Source organism: Elgaria multicarinata, chromosome 1, assembly GCF_023053635.1.
Source record: "Elgaria multicarinata webbii isolate HBS135686 ecotype San Diego chromosome 1, rElgMul1.1.pri, whole genome shotgun sequence".
Classification (NCBI taxonomy): Eukaryota; Metazoa; Chordata; class Lepidosauria; order Squamata; family Anguidae; genus Elgaria; species Elgaria multicarinata.
Genome location: NC_086171.1, coordinates 83,561,828 through 83,582,368, shown reverse-complemented (window position 1 = coordinate 83,582,368; position 20,541 = coordinate 83,561,828). Strand labels below are relative to the sequence as shown.

Genomic DNA, 20,541 nt, shown 5'->3' with positions numbered 1-20,541 from the left:
TCTAAATGACTTGTTGTCAAATTTAGCTACTTTAACAAAAACAACAAGAAGTCATTTGGGACTACAATCACATAATCCCTGACCATTGGCTATGTTGGCTGGGGTTGACGGAAGTTGTAGTCCAAAACATCTGGAGGGCACAAAGTTCCCTATCCCTGGTTTATGGAGAGTGCAACTCCTTCCAATACTGGTTAAATATGCATCAACCCACCCACCAACAGTATCGCCATCTTGTCTGGATCAAGTTTCAATTTATTCATTCTCATCCAGCCCATGACCACACCCAAGCACTGATTCAAAAAATCCATAGCCTTACCTGCATCTGATGAGAAAACACAGATAAATATGGGTGTCATCCACATACTGGTGACACCTCAAGCCAAAGTTCCAGTTGGCTAATCCCAATGTAAACCATATACCTCTTGAAATTTCTAACAGAGAATTTAAACTAAAAATATAAACAGTGGTCCATCTCACAAAGATAGGTTGCATTCATCTCTTATGTTAGTACAACAGAGGTCCCCACCACTGATAAAACAAGTAAATTTTCTGTTGCCATTTCACTCTACCTGCCTTCAAGATAAAACTTCCATTTTTGTGGAGGCTATTGGCACGACTGGGAATTTATCCTGTGTAGGCCCCATTGAAATGAATGACAACTGTTCCAAAGCAGATCTCGGTATGAAAGCTAGTCCTGGGCCGAAAATTTCTACAATTCCATTTTCAGCATTTGGGGGGGGGGGGGGGGGGAAAACTCAGGCAAAAGATGCTAAGAGAAAATTTTGTAGCCAGTTGTTGAGGGGTCTTCTATCTTTCTATTTTTTCAAAACACCCCAGGCATTTTCAGAGCCCAGTGCTTATTGGAGAGGGTGAGGTCACATGGTCTCCAGTAACATTCACAATTGCTGGGCTCCCCCAAAGGCCAAGTCAAGTGGGGGTGTTTTTTTCATATACATATATTTTGAAAAAAATACAAAATAACAAGCCCGCTCAGCAACCAGCTACACTTAAAAGGGGTATGTGGAAATCCTGGCCCTCTTCTCCTTGCAAAAGAGGCAGAAAAAATCATGCTTCTTTCGCAGGGAGAGAGAAAGTTCCCAAAAATAGGGGGCAGGATTCAGCCCAGCACTAATGAAAGCAGGCAACTATACCAAAGCAGGCCTGTTATTTCAATGGGGATTGCATAGTAAAACTTCCCAATAGATTGTGCTCTAAAGGCAGTTTCCTATTTGACACTAGCATTAATGCAAATTAGCACACCACTAATAATGCAAATTAGCACACCACTAATAATGTTTGCTGGTGTGATAGGTTTTCCAGAGAAACTCATAACGCCAGCAAATGACACTGGGATTACACTAGAGGTCGCTTACGCTAGCACTATGTAATTTACATTAGTGCTAGTGTCAAACAGGATACTGCCCTATGCCCCCATTTTGCTTCATCAATGCTCATAAAGATTCCTGCAAACCTTCAGTGTGTTATTAATCTACTGATTCAAAATATCATCAGCACAAAGAACTAGAGACTAACATGCTGTAACCTTGGGCAATATTCCACGGGGAAAGAAGGTTGAAGTCACAAGTCTTTTTTGCAATTACTATTCCCTAACATACACACTAAAGTCTTCAAGGTACACATGTTCATATACAAATCTTTAGATAGCCTTACTGCGCAATTCATGGCAATTTCAGGAAAAGATATACACAGACAAGATGTACATTAAAAAATTAGTGTACCAAATTCAAAAGGTCCATAGGTTATATAAAAATATACCACCACAATATATGCAATACTGATACAGAACTACTGGCACATGCCTGCACGAATTAGATAATAGTAATTATAATCTGTAGGTGTGACAATATTAAAGTTAAAAAATAGGGACAAAATTAACTAATATTGACTTTCCCTCTTGGAAGCTGTTAATTGGTATTTGTTACTCTAATTTTTGACTGTGTAGGTCTAAAAGTGTAAGGACATATGACAACTAACCAGTCAAATATTCTTAAACGACCAATATTTGATCTAATGACAAACCTATCACAAGGAATATTTCAGTTGCCTTAAGAATGTTTACTAAAGTATGAAGTACACCAAAGTTATGTTTTTTACAACTTTACAAAAACAAATTTAGGGTATTAATATTTGTCTCATTTCCACCCCAGTAGTTATGATGTGGGTTTTCATAGAACAATTGGCATAGCTCTTGCGGAATTGTGGAGAATGCCAAACAAGGAGCCGAATATATTTATTTTTAAAAGTCAAGCCATAGGGAAATAGGAATGCTTACTGAGAAATAATTAACAACGTCATTGTTAACCAAGTAGTGATTATATTAAGGGAAGACACACACACACACACGTTCATAATGAATTCTGGATAATAAAATCTATGCATTCACACAACCCACCCACCATCCCCTCTGCAGCTACAGATTTCACTGACACTGGTAGGATTAGTCGAGTTCCACAGGCATCCATTCGCATATCGAATAACCTCAGGAACCAGTTCTGAAGTATTCTCATGTGAAGATGTGCAAATGGAACCACTGCTGTGGTTGCTGACATAAGACCCAAGAGTTTCTGTATGGTGTGTGCCAGAATCACACCAAGGGACTGAACATCGCTGGCTAGGCGAATTAGGGTTTGCACTCTCCCCTTGGGAAGGAAAGCTTTTTCCACTCTGGAGTCCAGAATGATGCCAATAAAGTCTATCCTTGTTTGAGGCTCCAGCTTGGAATTTTCGAGGTTGATACAAAGATCTAGATTGTCCAGAAGTTGTAGCATGATATCCAGTGCTTCCTGAAGCTGGTACTTTGACTTCCCCACCAAGAGCCAGTCATTTGGATATGGGGAAATCCTGATGCTCCTCTGTCTGAGATGGGCGCACACCACAGACATGCACTTGGTGAAGACCTGAGGGGCTGTGGAGAGGCCAAACAGGAGGACCCGGAACTGGAATGGGAGATTTTTTACAACTGTAGGGAGATAGCCAATAATGAACCTCAAGAATTGCTGACTTGAGTGTGCGATGGACACATGGAAATGCGCATCCTTCAAATCAATCACTGCAAACCAATGGTCCATGTGGATAAGCGGAAGGATAGATGTCACTGTAATCATTCTAAACTTCTTTGGGGTAATAAATAAATTCACCTCTCATAAGTCCAGAATGGGCCGGACCCTCCTATCCTTCTTTGGGACTGTGAAATAATGAGAATAATAGCCCCTCATCATGTCGGATTTTGGTATGGGTTGGATTGCTCCTTTTAACAAAAGGGTATCTATCTCCGACATGAGAGGCAGTAATGGTCTCATTATTTTTAGTCCCGAAAAGGGTATGTGTGTTGAATTCTATTCTGTAATCATTGCGAACAAAGTTCAGGATCCATGAATCTGTTGCAATGTCTTCCCATGCTTGTAGAAACGATTGTAGGTGGTTTCCCCACTCAGCCATGGAAACCCACTGGGTGACTTTGGGCCAGTCCCAAACTCTCAACCCAACCTACCCTCAACAGAGTTGTTGTGAGGATAACATGGAGAGGAGGATTATTTATGCCACCTTGGGTTCCTTGGAGGAAAAAAGGCGGGATAGAAATGTAATAAATAAATAAATAAAAGTAGTGACAATCCTAATTCAGTCCCACTTTACACTTATCAATGAAGGAGCCTCCAAATGACAACAGGGTTGCTCATTTGCAATTTTAGACGTGGTTCACTTCTGAAAGAAGATGCCTCTGAATGATACCAGAATCCCGTGTTCAAGTTTTAAGATGGCATTTACTTATACTCGAAGGAGCCTATCAGTGATACTGGGATCATGATTTTAGACGTGCTTTACTTATAGATGAAGGAGCCTCCGAATGATAGCGGGGGACAGCTGGACGTGGCAAACCTGCCACCACCCCTCTGCCTGTAGGACATGCACAGAGTGAAAGGGATGGAGTTTCCTCCCTTTGGTAGTGTGCTCTGGAACCAGCACCAGTGGCTACTCACCCTCCCATCTCTGTTGACAGCTACCCAAGTGTCCTTGCTTTGCTACGCGATGGTTTTACTCTTCTGGCATTTTGTTGGAATGTTTCATACAGTATGGTTTAACTGTGTGAGTTTTGTTTCTCTGCACTTTTGGAAAGTAGAATTGAAACAGGGAGAAGAGAGCTGCAGGAGAGCAATGGCAGAAAGGCAATGCGGAGAAAAGGGACTGTCCCATCCCTTGACCAGGTCATAGAACACCCCTAGGCATGCCAGATTCAATTCGGAGGAATGGGGCACACTGCAGGGTGAACCACGTGGAAGCCGCATTTAAAGGGGGGGGGGGAATATGCACTAAAATGCCTCTGCAAAAATTTGTTTTTTTGAGAAGGAAGCTCAATCACTGCTGATTGGCAATAAATGGCTCCCAATAATTGGCTCCCTATGCAATAAATCACCGGTTTAGAATGGCCCTTTCTACACCTAAGGGTTATCCCGGGAAAATGGAGGCATCATCCCTGCCTGCTCCCAGGATCCTGTGTGTCACTTGGATGCACAGAAACGATCCTGGGTCGATCCTGGGGGGAAAGGCAGGTGTAGACAGGGCCAATGACTCCAGGTATGGCATATACATGTTTTAAATAAATTAAATATAGAAAAAGAGAGAGAGGGAGAGAGAATCCAGTATCATACTATTTAAATTTTGTTTCTTGCTACAACTATAAGCTTAAAGAAGCAAGGTGAGGTAACCATACTTCTTCTTCTTCTTCTTCTTATTATTATTATTATTATTATTTATTTATTTATTTATTTATATAGCACCATCAATGTACATGGTGCTGTACAGAGTAAAACAGTAAATAGCAAGACCCTGCCGCATGGGCTTACAATCTAATAAAATCATAGTAAAACAATAAGGAGGGGAAGAGAATGCAAACAGGTACAGGGTAGGGTAAGCAGGCACAGGGTAGGGAAAAACTAACAGTAGAAAGTAACAGTAGAAGTCTGCACAACATCAAGTTTTAAAAGCTTTAGGAAAAAGAAAAGTTTTTAGTTGAGCTTTAAAAGCTGCGGTTGAACTTGTAGTTCTCAAATGTTCTGGAAGAGCGTTCCAGGCGTAAGGGGCAGCAGACGAAAATGGACGAAGCCGAGCAAGGGAAGGAGAGGCCCTTGGGCAGGCGAGAAACATGGCATCAGAGGAGCGAAGAGCACGAGCGGGGCAATAGTGTGAGATGAGAGAGGAGAAATAGGAAGGAGCTAGACCGTGAAAAGCTTTGAAGGCTAACAGGAGAAGTTTATATTGGATTCTGAAGTGAATTGGAAGCCAATGAAGAGATTTCAGAAGCGGAGTAACATGGTCGGAGCGGCGAGCTAAGAAGATGATCTTTGCGGCAGAGTGGTGAACAGAAACCAACGGACTGATGTGAGAAGAAGGAAGGCCAGAGAGAAGAAGGTTGCAGTAGTCCAACCGTGAAATAACCAGTGCATGAACAAGCGTCTTGGCAGAAGAGACAGACAAAAATGATCGAATCCTGGCAATATTATACAGGAAAAATCGACAAGATTTAGCTACTGCCTCAATATGAGGAATAAAGGAGAGCGAGGAGTCGAAGATAAAGCCAAGGCTATGAGCTTCCTTGACCGGAGTAAGCGTAACATCATTGACAGTAAGAGAGAATGAGAGATGAGGAGAAGGTTTAGGAGGAAAAACAAGCAATTCAGTCTTTGCCATGTTAAGCTTCAAGCGACGATGAAGCAGCCAAGCTGAGATATCTGAAAGACATGCCGAGATACGATCGTACTTAAACATAATTGCGGTTTTAATTTTTGTTTCAGTTTTAGAGCTGCAAAAATATAGACAATACTCACTATTGATTTATGTATTTATTACGTTTTTCTACTACCCAATAGTCAAAGTTCTCTGGGCGGTTCACAACACTACCATATTTAAAAGGCACAAAGAAAGATAATGCTTACATGGCATATTTCTCAGAAATATTTTAAGATGAAAGCAGAGGTATGGATGGAAAAGGCAAAAAAAAAAGGGGGGGGGAGGAATGGAAATCTTATTGATAAGACCTACAAGATTCAGCCACATCTGCAATCTCCACCACCCTGTACCTCTTCCAAATAGGGATTATTTTCTGACTTCAGAAGGCAACCTGTCCATGCCCCATGATAAAACTGAAAGTAACCTGCGATCAGGATGGATTTGATTTAAATCATGATTTAAATCACTACTCAGAAAGACTCGGTTTAATCATGTGACTCCCCCCCCCCCAAAAAAGTGCACTCTTCCTCGCTATATTTTACACAATTCAGAATTACCAAAGACTCATTCTTGCTGGTATAATCTTAATATTTACAACCAGATGAACGGTTCATTTTTAGAATAGCAACTTTTCAGATTAGTTTTACAATTATATAAAAAAAATACTGATTTGGTTATACTATAGAAACACATCATAGATAGATAATTATGAAATTATTGCGAGGTGAACTATCTCCAGTTTAATAGGTTAGTCATTCATATTTGGACAACTTTTCTGCTGCACTTTATTGGAAGGAGACAAATAATCTTACAGAAACCTCTGGAAAAGGACATTATGAATGGATAAATGGAATTCAGTTACCAAAAAAATTAAACAGCCTCATACTACATAATTAAAAACTAATCCCTATTTCATGATGAATACCTTTGGACTAGAATGTATCTTAAACAGAAAACTATCTTTAGATAGATTTTTCCTCAAAAAGCATTTTATTAAAAAGAAACTGATTTAAATTTAAAAAATCATTGAGTACGATCCATTTGCACTCTTAAATCTTGGTGCTGAAGGGAAACTTCCTAGATTTATGCAAACAAAAACTATGACCAGTGGGCATATTTCTTAACACAGCCAATGCCTCCTGAGTTCTATAAGTATTATGGCCAAAACCCATGTCTTGTTCAGATTGGACAGCAAAGCTTATTCCCACCCTCTAACAATTGGCAGAAGAAAATTAATTCAAGGTTTCTGCTTCAGAGTGACCCGGTTTAAGATCTTAATATCGTTTAATTAGAATTTCAATACTTCTGAGAGAACGTCTTTGTAATTCTTAAGATGAAACACATAACATGTATAAATCTTAAATCAACATGCTCATTTATATTTGATGTCCAATTCAAGATTTCTGAGTTGGCCATTTGTTTTTTAACAGATCAATCAATCAGTTGATATCAATTTAAATTTGCATATTACTCAAGCTTCATTACAGGCATCTTTTTCAAATTTGGAAGGACTTACAATAAAGCTGTCATTCTTCATCTGAAAGATGTAATCTGTAATATTTACTTTATTCATTCCCCATTAATGTATCACATTTCTACAGAAGTAGCGTAAAAAAACCACACTGTTTGGTTGGCCTCCCAACGAAATTAATCATGAAGTTTAAGTTGATTAATCTACTCACTACAGTTTGCAGCTCTAGTTAAAGAGCAATTGTATAAGAGGGCTCACCATATGGAATTATTTCCCCCCATATATTTTTAGCCATGAACATAGTCCCTAGAGCTCTACAAATAAAAGTTGGCACTGCTTCCTCTTAAAATTAACAGAGACATGGAGCCGTGCATGTTCTTGGAGGCTGTGCCTTTTTGAAAGCTTGCGCTGACTAAGAATTCTATCTATGGATGCTTCAGTTACACTTTGGAAGTTAGGAGTTAGGAGGGAACATTGTCCCCCATTTTGTTCTGATGCATCCTCAAGCGGACAGACACAGATAAGATTCACAGGAGCCAATGCTTGGTCCAAATGGAATCAATAAGTTAATAAAAATCTTTTGTATTTGAGGCTAGAATGCTGTAAAAAATAAAATATCCCCCTGTGAGTCGAAACGTGTTTGGGATAGTTTTATGTTTGTGGACTATTCAGTCTGTATTTCAATTTTATGTATTGGTTCAAGTATTAAATATTTATATTACCAGGTGTTTCTTAATACTTTTCATGGATTAGTTTTTTTATTTTAGTATTCATAGCTCCATTTGAACTTTGAACATTGTATCATACCAATTTTCTTAACCCCTTTTTGTTTTTTGCCTTTCCTGGAAATTACAGAATTGCATAAACGAAGGCGAGGCAGCTTTCTGGGAGTGTGAAACTCAGGAGGCACTGGCAGAATACGTAAACTTGCTCATCTGTCATGGTTTTTGTTGCTATTTGCAGCATGTGGAATGTTTGCATGAATCCAGAAAGTTGCCCTTCAGCACCAAAGGCTTAAGAGTGCAAATAGAACACAGGTTACTTTCAGTTTTAATACAGGGCACAGACAGGAGGAAATGAGTCCTCTTTCGTAAAGATCTATTTAGGGCTGGGGGGCAGAGATGTGGCTGAATCTTGGGGGGGGGGTTGTTAATAGGAATTTCATCCTGTTCCTGCCATTTTCTCCCCCACTTCTGCTTTAATTTTAGCACATTTCTGCCAAGTAGCAGCTTTAGCTGCATCCAGCATTGCACAGCCTGCATTGAGCAGGGGGCTAGTCTGGTTTATCACCCAAAGTAACTTCCAAACCTACGATTCTATTAACTTTTCAGAACAACTGAAACATTTGGTACAACTGGCCCAATAAAGTGAATTTTCTAAACTAGAGAACTGGTTCAGCACAGTAACTAAGGGCCTTGCTAGACCTACCAGATAATCCGTCTGGGAGGAGGGGCGACGGCGCGCTACAGCTAGAGCACCATCGCCCTTTTCCAGACGTCAACACGCGACAGGGCAAGGGAAAGCCCTGTCGCGTGCTCCACGTTTTCCCCTCTTAAAGGGCCATGTGCGCAGGAGCGCACCGTCGAAACAGGTAAGTCTTTTTTTTAAAAAATAAAGGGTTCCCCGCTCCCCCTGATTTCCCCCCCCCACAATGGCTGATGCCCCCTGCCCACTCGCTCGCTCATCCTCCCCCCGTCTGCCATGCCTTGTTCCCCGTCCCCCTTCTTCTCCCCCGTCCCTGCTTGCCATGCCTTGTCCCCCATCCCCGTTCTTCTCCCCCCCTCCGCCATGCCTTGTCGCCCGTCCCCATTCTTCTCCCCACCCCCCTCCGCCGGGGCTGCGGAAAAGCCGGGCCATAAGCAAATCCACTTATCCCGGGTTAAGGGAGGTCTTAGCCCGGCCTGACCCCGGAATCCCCTGTGCGTCATCTGGATGCACAGGAGGGAGACCGGGCCTCACACTGCGCTAACGCCTCATCTAGCAACGGCCCAAGAGGCAGAGTTATGTATCCAGAAATCCCTGGCTCACATCTCACCTCTGGCAAGAACTCACCAGGTAGCCTTAAGCAAGCCACTCTCTCTCAGCCACAGCCCCCCACCATCTGCACTGTAGAGAGAAGTCCTTACATACCTTGTAGGGTTATTGTAAGGATTGAAACAGCCTAACATATTAAGAAGGGTATAGAATATTAGGATCTATTCCGGTTGCAATCCAGAATGGATTGTCAGTATTAATAACATGAGTCAGCAGGCAGTGGAATAGATCAGATAGACTCTCAGTCTGACCTGTTGAAGTTCAACAGCAGAAAAGCAACTTTGCCACAAAATCACGTAAGAGTAATTTAACATCCTGATTATCAGAAATTGTGCTCATCTTTTTTGGCTCACCAGCATACATTGCACTTGGCCATTCTGGACACCAAGTTCTCTGTTTATTTTTTATTAGTAGTATTACTGTAAAACCAGCAACAGATTTTCAGCTCCCTTCCCATACACAACTCCTAATTAACAGTGAAAGCTAGATGCACTGCTAAAATTTGAAATATGTGGGATTCAGGCCAAACATTGAGGCTTCATCACTCTAAGTCCCAATCTAAAAATCTTGGCAGCCATTTCCAAATCTACCATGCTTTCAAGGAAACAGCTTATCAATCATACTAACAGGAACAACGTATTCCCACAACACCTGCATTCTCACAAGATTTAAATTCTTCTGTGTCAAACAATCTTTCATTGTTATGAGTAAAATATGAACTGGCTTGATCAACTGCCTCTAAGACCACTGAGTTTGTACTTTTAGAACGTATAAAATTCAATGTAATTTACAAACTTGTAAGTGGTTTCCCCAATATCATTTAGTGGCAGTCTTGTTTTAAATTTCAGAAGTGTTGCCAGTGCTCTTAAGTAAGCTTAGGAAAGGAAGATGGAAGCCGGCAAAGACTCATCCTCCTCTCCTTGAGTAGCAGTCCAACAGTTTTACAGCAAAATTAACATATGGGAGAATTGTTGTTTATTCGTTCAGTCGCTTCTGACTCTTCGTGACTTCATGGACCAGCCCACGCCAGAGCTTTCTGTCGGTCGTCACCACCCCTAGCTCCCCCGAGGTTGAGTCCGTCACCTCCAGAATATCATCCATCCATCTTGCCCTTGGTCATCTTGCCCTCTTCCTTTTGCCTTTCACTTTCCCTAGCATCAGCATCTTCTCCAGGGTATCCTGTCTTCTCATTATTGAAGCCAAATAAAGTGTAGGATCACATGACTATCTCAAGAGCACTGGCATTGGCACAGGTAACAAGACAACTTCCCAAATCCAACTGTCAACTCGCCAAACAACACTGGGCAAAGAAGAGCAAAATGAAATTACTAGTCCATAATACTACTATTTGCTTGACCAAATCGAATTGTTAAGTCACTTGTGACTTCAAAGACAAAAAAAAAAGCTGTTGGAAAGCTTCCCTGTCCAGTCACCAAAAAGCCATTTTTACTTGCCACAGGTACCTGAATATTACGGGTCACTAAACAATAAGAGTTATTGAGGCATATATTTTAAGACATATGACTTAAGCATTATATAAGAAAAGACTCATCGCACACAATATGACACACGTTTACTTCTAATATATATTCAGTAGGAAGTACTCTGAAGATACAAGAATCAAATGTACTAGCAGGGGGATTAGAATAGCTAAGTGATATTATAGCTCACCCAGTTGCAACTATAAATTAGGTGTGTGTGTGAGAGAGAGAGGGGGGAGGGTATTTGGATAAGTTTCCAGTATTATATTTAATAGTAAATACCAGAGACATGAATGTTAGTAATATTTAGACATCATGTCTGTAAATAAATTATATCAATGCAGCATAAAAATTATCCTATTTTGGTACCAGAGGCTTTTTATACGGGTTATATATTTACATGGATTTTTAGTTCCCTGTTCCGATGAAGAACATTGTTGGATCAAAGCACATTGGATGTTCTTTATTAAAAGATGTCCATGAACGATGTGAGGATGCACGGGACTTGGGCTACAGCTGCTACTTCCCAATTGCCACTGACCTGCCTTCTTTTCCTTAGTCCTTCAAGATTCCTGCCTCTGACCATTGCCTTATACGCACCTTTATTTGACATCCTTGCTTCTTCCCTCCCACACTAGAGGCATTCAAGAGGCAGCTGGACAACCATCTGTCAGGGATGCTTTAGGGTGGATTCCTGCATTGAGCAGGGGGTTGGACTCGATGGCCTTGTAGGCCCCTTCCAACTCTACTATTCTATGATTCTATGATATTCAGATGTAGTCCGATCCTGCTGCCACAGTAGTTAAGGGAAAAAGCAACACCTTCACAGCATTGACAGCAATAAGACAAATTCCCATCATCAAACATCACTGCCCTTTTTCTGAGCCATGTTGGTTGCTAGGTATGAACATTTGTCCTGAGTTGAGGGTAGGGAGTGATGTCACAGCTGATGATGTCACAGAGACACTGTCTCCTCCCACACACACACAAGTAGGGAAAACAATTGTGGGTTTGGCTGTCTTTAACATGATCAATTAAGTGTCCAGGAATGTCACAAAAGACCACTGATGCTCCTTGGCAGCTGGCAGTCTCTTTCCAGCCTTGGAATGCAACACCCATCGGAATTTGGTGATGCCTCTCAGAGCTAGAGGAAGGAGCAAAGAAACATGTTGGAGCCAGTTTTGCTGTTTCAACTTGAGAGGAAGGGCTGAATTTTGAGCTGGGGTTAGCTGAAGCATGGTTGAGGTGCAGCTGCTCCCACTACGGACATGGTACAGGATCAATACTTGTCTAACGCAGGGTAATATACTGCTTGTTGTTGAATAAGGTAAATATTACCAAAAGACAAGTCTCCAGCACAGTCTCATCCCAACAAAAGCTTATAGTGTTGCCCCTGAAGTTGTTACCAACTGGGGAAGTAGGAATACATAGCCTTATTCTCCTACACAGCTTCTGGGAGGAATGAGAAGACGACACATTTGGGATATTCCCTCCTAAGCAATGAGCTTCTTAGCTTTCAGTTGGTAGCCAGCAGAGGGGCTTGGAAATGAACAGGAAGACAGACTTGCAGCTGTTTGAGACATTATTAAAGGAATTTTCATAGCATAGGAAGCTGCCTTATTGAGTCAGACCATTGGTCCATATAGTTCAGTATTATTGCTACTGCCTGGCATTAGGACTCTATGGTTTCAGGCAGGATCCTTTCCTAGGCTTCTGGATCCGTTGCTCCAAATGACAGCTGATAGATATGACGGCCAGGAGTGCCTACTATCAGCTTCAGCTGATATGCCAGCTGTGCCCCTTCCTAGAGTTGGAAGACCTAAAGATGGTAGTGTTCTCGCTGGTAACTTCGAAGCCCAACTTCTGCAATGTGCTCTACATAAGGCTACCTTTGTGCCTAGTCCAGAAACTTCAAGTAGTTCAAAATATGGCAGCCAGGTTGGTCACCGGTACACCTGGAGTGACCACATTACACCAGTTTTAAACTCTCTTCACTGGCTGCCAATTAGTTTCCGGGCGAAGTATAAAGTGTTGGTTATCACCTTTAAAGCCATACATGGTTTGGGTCCAGGCTACCTGCGGGATTGCCTTCTCCCATACAATCCGCCCCACACACTCAGGTCCTCTGGGAAGAATCTACTTCAGTCTGCCAAAATTAGGCTGACAAGTATTACTGGGGGCCTTGCTAGACCAGGCCTTAGCGCGCCTTCCGACCTGGTTTCCCTGCTGTGCGTCCACATGACGCACAGGGGAATCCAGCGGCAGGCCGCGCTGAGGCCTGGTCTAACACGCCATAAGCGAATGGCGTGCCTTTTCCCCAGCTCCGGCCTCAGGCCGGAGCTGGGGAACGTCTAGGGACTTCCGCGGCTTTTCGCAGCTAGTCACTTACTCGCGAGTAGCAGCGAAAAGCCGCGGACCTGCCTGGCACAGCGCTCATACGAGCGGTGTGCCCATCGGCCCGGTGGGGGGAGAGAGGGGAGGGGGAAGGATGGCAGGGTGGGTGGCAAGGGGGCAGGGCGGGTGCGATCACGTTGCTCGCCGCCCGAGCAAGCAGGTGAGCGGCGCTTGCCCGGGCAATGCCTGGCATGGGGCGGCATTGCCCAGGTAAGCGCCGCTCATGTGCTTGCTCGGGCGGCGCGCGGCGCGATCGCACCCGCCCTGCCCCCTTGCCACCCACCCTGCCATCCTTCCCCCCCCCCCCCCCGTTTTAAAAAAAACCCACTTACTTTCTCGGAGTCTTCGGGCCGCACCCGGCCCCTTTAACAGAAAAAAAAAAAAAAAATGGCGGACGCCGCAGGGACTCGACATCCCTGTGCGTCGTGCGTGTGGAAGCCTGGGGGAGGCGCGCTAATGTTAGCGCGCCTCGGCCCCGCCTCCCTGCCAGCGTAAGCCGGCAGGTCTAGCAAAGCCCCCAGAGGACCTTCTCTTCTACTGCTCCCAAACTGTGGAATGGCCTGCCAGAGGAGACTTGTCAACTTAACAGTCTTTTAGCACTTAAGAAAGCTATAAAGACCGATCTATTCTGGAAGGCCTATCCAGTGGAATTTTAGGATTTTTTAGGATGTTTTAATAATGTATACTATGTTTTTAATCAGTCTTATGTATTTTATACTTATTGTTGTTCCCCGCCTCGATCCAGACGGAGAGGCAGGTAATAATAATAATAATAATAATAATAATAATAATAATAATGAGATGCCAGGGACTGTAGCTCAGTTACAGTCCCTCCTACACAGAGTCTTTGGGATAGTCCTGTCTGCATCTTAACAGCATGGCTCTTTTCCTTTACTATGTTGTTGGACCACAATGATAGTATTTGGCATTTATACAGCACTCTGAGAATATCCCACATGTTTAACATACAACATCTCAGTAATCTCCACGACATCCTTGTAAGGCAGAAGGAAAAGCGAGACTGACATGTAAAAGGCTTGCCTGAGGCCATACGCACTCCAGGCCTACACATGCTTACTACTGAGCAATTTCCACAGTTCAATGGGGCTTATTCCCCTTAAGTGTGCATAGAATTTGTCCTCTTAGTGAGCACATGGCAGATGAGAGGCAAGGTATGAACTGGGGATTTCCTGGCTCACAGCTCAATCTTTTAGCCATCACGTGCTCTCACGAAACTGCCTCTCACAGGGTGCATGCTGCTCACCCAGATACTGAGCCAAAGAAAAAGAATTATATTCCAAGGCTCCCCTCATTTCTAGCCACTCCATAAAATAGCCTAGATTTCTGAACTGGTTATATGGTATCAGGTCAACAGGAACTAATGACTGCATTTACACCCTCCTTCCCAAGGGCAATCAGCCCACAGGAATGGAACTGATGAACTGAACTGGCATTTCATGTCAGAATCCCTGGGATTCAATATGGGACCCCTGAGGACGTCTAGGTTTAAGAGGCTAGCTAGTGCATTATTCAATTTAGAAGCAAATAGAACACTTTCAAAAGCACACATTGTAAAGACATAAAAGCAGAGCAGAGGAAAGGAGCAGAGGAAGGGAACATGATCAAGACCATTACGTGAAAATTCTGATAAGGAGACAGCTGTATATACAGCCTTTTATAGTTTTCTGAGAGTTTCCCCCAACCTGGTGCCCTCCAGATCCTTTGGACTTCAACACTTATCAGCCCCAACAGCATGGACAATAGTCAGGAATTCTGGGAGTTGTAGTCCAAAACATCTTGAGCAATCGGCTGGTGAATGCTGGGAGTTTTAGTCCAACATACCTGGAGGGCACCAGGTTGGGGAAGGCTGGTTTAAGGTATGTGCTACAGGGAAGGCAGAAATAATAGTAAGAAAAAAAGGCTAGAGAAAAATGGCACATTAAAGGGTGAAATTATTAACTGAAGTAGCTATTTTGAAAAATTGATCTAAAAATAATTTTTGGCTGCTTATCTCCCCCACCCTTCTGTCTTAGGTCCCACTTCATCCTCCTTTTCTAGGTCCCCACTTCTTCCACCCCCTTTTCAAAGGGTGTCACCTTTGTAGGGAAGAACAGAACAGCCAATGGCAGGGACAGGACCTTCTGCCAGTCACTCTTTGTCACACTGGAGCAGTTCAGCCAGTCACCAAATCTCTTCCTGAGTTACAATGCTGATTCTGAACCATACTGAATTCTCAGATTTAAATGGAGGAATTTTGCCTTGGATATTTGTAAAGAGATTCCACTTCACACCCAGCAACTAATTAGGTGATCAATTTAAGGGAGCAATTTGCCTCATAAGTTGCAAAGACTCAAATTAAAAGGAGCTACAAAGTACACCATCGCAAATTAAGTACATTATCCAAGTCTGCAAACAACAGTAGATTTAAGCTCAAGATGTGTTGAGCTCTTAAACATATGAGGAATAAGCAATCTGCTCTATAACATTTACTTTGAGAAAAATATAATGGAATACAAAAAGCAAAGGTAGACATGTTGGCAAAAGGAAAATTTCCAAAATCCACATCACAAAATATCTTTATTAATAAACCAACTTGAATGTCACAAAATACTACTGCAAGTTTTCCAGAACTCCATCAGTGAAAACAGCAAACACAACAAAATTGGGGAAAGAAGGAAGTTATTATGGAATTTGCTTTCGGTAGACACTTCCAGTCTACTAGAACAGTAAACACTAGAGGAAAATAAGAAACAGACCCTATAAAACAAGTCTTAAACTTTATATCATTTTGAAGTCTAGATTTCCTTTGGAAAAGTACAGGCTAACATTGTTACTAGCCTACCAATCTGCCTACACGTTTATGATAGCTGTTTGTGGCTCAAAGGGAGTGGGAGATAAGAAATTGGAAGTATTTTTACTTGCTACAGAGGACGTGGAGAGTGACTACTTCCAAATCTGAACGTGTTTACATAAATTAAAATGGTTAAGTTCTCCCTATACCATACCCAGTTCGAGCCAGAGAAACATGCAAAGCTAAGCATTTTTTTACAGTTCAATCCTATCTATACCTTTTTACTCAGAAGTAGTTGTCCTATGCTCAATTGCAGCCCTAAAGTTACAAGTATATCACAGAATTTTAAAAACGTATGAGTTCTTGTGATGCCACCACCTCACACACAAGGCTTTGACCCGCACGCCTCCCTCAGGCTAAGCACCACCACTTAAATACCTGAGGAAGGGGTAAAAAGAAAAGTATAACCTTTCCCTTATAGCAGAGGGAAAAGGTAAGGAGATTTGGAAAAGGCTTTTCTGTGAATATAGCGGGCTGAAGGTTTAACGTAAAGTGTTTATTTATGAACTAATAGAGCAGGAGACACAGCCAAACTGACGCGTGGAAAATGTTTATTGTTGTTTACAGTTCTTAATTCCCTCAAATTCTATTCAATTCTTGCCTATACTTAATAATACTGGTAGCAACCAATCTAGGAATAACAATCCTTATTATTTATTATTATTATTATTTATTTATATAGCACCATCAATGTACATGGTGCTGTACAGATAACACAGCACATAGCAAGACCCTGCCGCGTAGGCTTACAATCTAATAAGTTATGATCTTATTTCCACTCACTCCTCACACAACTCCTGACAAGAAATCACTCAGCTCAACACATCTACCCTCCAAACCCAATCACCAACCGAACCCCTCAGACCACTCAGCTCCCCCATATATAGACTCCTCCCCACTTTCCACTGCATCACCAGCCACACCCACTCAGTCCAACATTCCGCACCCTCTAGACATACTCACACAGACGTACCTAAGGGAATAGAAATGTGGGTAACGCCACAGTTCTAATTAAAATTCTTCCACAAAAAATAAGTTATTTTCCCTATTAGAAATATAAAGAAATAAGCAATTATTTTCCTGTTCTGGATACCGCTGCAGAAGTTTGGTCCTGCTCTTACATCGAGCCCTGCTCTTACATTTGGCTTATGTTGCACAAAGCATATTTCACCAGCTCAGAGTGGAAAGCCAGCTGCAACCTGCCTTGGTGGGAGATAATTCTAACCTTAAAGACCTTTATGGCCTTTGGGTAGGATATCTGGATGTGCCCATTGTTTAAGGCCACAATCCTATGCAAATATTGACAGAAAAAAGTTTACAATTGCCAGCATTTCCCAGCCAGTCATCGTGGCTGGGGAATGCTGGAAGTTCTAGGACTTTTTTCCTGTCTAAACATGCATAAGATTGCAACGTAAGATCTTTATCAGAAGCCCTTCAGAGATTAAGTAGGTAGTGACCTGTGATGGCACCCCAGTTGTGGCACTCTCCCCAGGAACATTCAGTTGGCACCAACTTTGTTAACTTCTAAGCAACAGGTAAAAACAGTCTTATTCTTCCAAGTTTTTAATTAGTTGGTTATTTTGAATACTTTGTTTTATTGATATTTTTGCTTTTACTGATGGCTCTCCTTTTATTCCTGTTTCTGCTTTACTGATATTTTAGCGTAGTGTTTTGTGCGTGTGTGTGTGTGTGTGTGTGTGTGTTTATGGTAATGATGATTTTCGTTTTAATTTTCTTGGACACTTTTACAATTAAAGGCGGAATTATTTTTTAAAAAAATAAATAGTGAACAAAATGAAGAGGCAAATCCCAGATCCTATAACCATGACTCTGCTTTGTATTGCCCAAACCACACACAATCACTGCACTCAGGAATTCAGACTTCAGATGAGCTCTCTCAAGTAAATTATTTCAGGGCCTTTTGCCTCACCATCATTCCCTTTGGACAGGCTGCCCTGTTTTAGGAGAACATTTTGGCTCCTGAGTATCAGGACTAAGCACGCCAGACCTATTTAAGATAACTGGCTCAGGAATCTCAGTACAAATACTATATACAGCTGCACTAACATCATTTGCAATTTAACTCTCAGATCCCATATACCTTTTTATCAACAAGTCATCCACTTGTATATCAGAATAATTTATGTAAGATCAATACCTATGACACTCGACGTACTGGGCACTGAGCTTTGCCCATGCCATCTTCAAGCTTACAGCTTTACTTATACTGCAGTTTTATGATCTTACAAGGGAGTAAGCCCCACTGAACTCAGCAGGGATTTACTGTGAGCAAACATGCACAGGATTGTGTTATTTTCAAAAACTCACAAGAATCCAGTGTTATTAACAATACAACATGTAATCAGGTTGTCTTGCTATGATTTTAATTTTTGTGAACCGCCCAGGGAGCTTCGGCTATTGGGCAGTATAGAAATGTAATAAATAAATAAATAAATAAATAAAATACAATACAGAACTCTGATGCTTAAAAAAATATACCAAAGCACCCCCTTGTTTATGTTGCAATCATTTCTACTTTAACACTGCATTGAACTGCATGGTTATTTTTTTCTGAGAATGACTGCTAAGCTTATTTTACCAGATCAAGGTCTATGACTGAGTCCCATTCTTCCATACCTCAAGTTGACCACTTTCAAATACACCAACGCACTATGCTTTCACAGGCAACGTAAGAGGCATAAAAAATGTCATTTAAAAATTGCAGGAAAAGTAAGAAGCAGCAAAAGGTGACAAACATTTGGGAACTTGGGACATATCTCAGCATCATCCATGCCAGGTAGGGCTCCCCAATGGGCCTTGCCACGGGGAAGGGCAGCATGATGTGTTTAGCAGTTCAAAGTAGCAGACTGATAAGAAATGAGTCCTCAACTGCCCTCAAGAAACCTCCATCCTCCGCGGTAAATCCTGCCCCCTTGGCTGGTATAAGGAACAAGGGACGGGCACGCCTGATCGCTGGCTTTTGCGATGCTCAGATTACACTTGATCCAACGCCCAGAGAACTCTCTCCGTGAGCTGAATGATCGCCACAACTTCTGGCGGAATTTCCCCAGCAGCAGCAGCAGCAACGGTGTCAGGCGAGAAAGGAAAGGCGCGATCGTGACCAGGCAAAGCAAAACACGGCGCGGCTCTTTTCTTTCCTCCTTCGGTTGGTCCCTTAGGTCCAATCCGCCTCGGGCAAACATAATCCGAACACGTATGTGCAGTCACGCAAGACCAAAAAACAACAACACCAAACCAAAACAATGAAATCAGTAACCCTCGGCTGACAATCGGCAGGTTTTCCCCCACCCCCTCGTAAGCTACAGGTACCCGTTGACCTGTCCCTTAGGGGGAGGAAGGGAAATCAGACCCAAACGAGGGCTGTCTACACATCTGAAAAGGGAGGGATTAAGTGGACGAAAGCACCCCCCTCGCGCAACCGGAATCGCAACAGGCCCTAGTTACAGAAGGCCCTAGCTACGGAAGTGCTACAACCACTAGGAAACTGGACGGGTTGCGAAATTGCGACAGCAAAGACAGCTGGACCCCTTTTGCATGCGTGCCAGTTGCATGGGGACGGGGTCGCAGGCATTGCCCGGGGAGGGGCCAGTTGCAACTGGTGGCCCGCTTGAACGGCTACAAAATGCTCCCGGGACGAAGGGGCGTTGCACGCTCATGCATGTCAGGTGGAAGGGGGACGCGCGCCTCGCCCGGGAAGACGCCGGTTGCATGCATGGAATGCAAAGGCAGGAGGAGGTCGCTGCTAGAGGCTTTTAAGGGCTCTGCAAATGCACGTGTGGGGGGGGGAGAACGAGAGCAGAGGATCGGGAAGCGGCAGGTGGCTGCATTGGCCTGGGCGAAAGCGAGGGCGACCACGGACGGCTCGAAGCCGTTTGCAAAGGGAGAGATGGGCGTGTTGCTGCGCGCCTCGGAGACCCCAGATTGCTCGGCCGCCGCCATGGACTCGCTCAACTTACCGCCAGCTCCACGCTGACTTCGACGCCGTCGAGGAGCTGCACCCGACACTGCAGCGCCCCTTTCCCGCCCGCCGCGGCCGCTTGGATGTGATGCACCGCCGGGGCGCTGTGCGCGGAAGCGAGCGGCGAGGCTGCGCCTGCCCCTCTCGGCGCCCCATCGCGCTCGTCTCCTTCCCCAGTGCCGCCGCCGCCGCCACCACCGCCTCGCCCGTAACGCTGCATCGAGCGCCGGCCAAAGGTCCTGCGTAAGAAGCGCAGCATCCTGGGCTGAGTCGCCTGATTCGGGGAGGGGGGCTCGGCTCGTGCGCACCCCCCTCCCAAGCCGAGCCCCACCACCGCTCCTCGCGGCGCCCGAGGAGGAAGCAAGCCTCGGCCGCTACCCACGGAGCTCCGGGCAGCTCTCCTTGCAACGCCACCAGCCGCCGCCCGGGGAGCGGGCGGGCGGCAGAGGTGGGCTGGGAGCAGCGCAGAGGCAGACGCTGGGCGGGGTCCTCCGTCTCCTCCTCCTCCTCTTCGGGCGGCTCTTCCCCGCTCCGCCTTCCTTCCTTCCCTCCTTCCTTCCTTCTTTCCTGCTGCAGACGGGGCTGC

The 20,541-nt window shown here is 43.7% G+C and overlaps 1 protein-coding gene across 2 annotated transcripts in view; it reads right to left on the bottom strand.

The window, feature by feature from the left end:
- The window catches only part of EPB41L4B (erythrocyte membrane protein band 4.1 like 4B), a 69,523-nt gene extending 49,234 nt beyond the window's left edge, over window positions 1-20,289 (bottom strand). For both annotated transcript variants that reach the window (XM_063131280.1, XM_063131289.1), the window contains exon 1: window positions 19,954-20,289. In XM_063131280.1, coding sequence (XP_062987350.1) covers window positions 19,954-20,214 — 261 coding nt within the window. In that variant the 5' untranslated portion in view covers window positions 20,215-20,289. The remainder of the gene's footprint in view (window positions 1-19,953) is intronic.
- Between the last annotated feature and the right edge of the window lie 252 nt (window positions 20,290-20,541).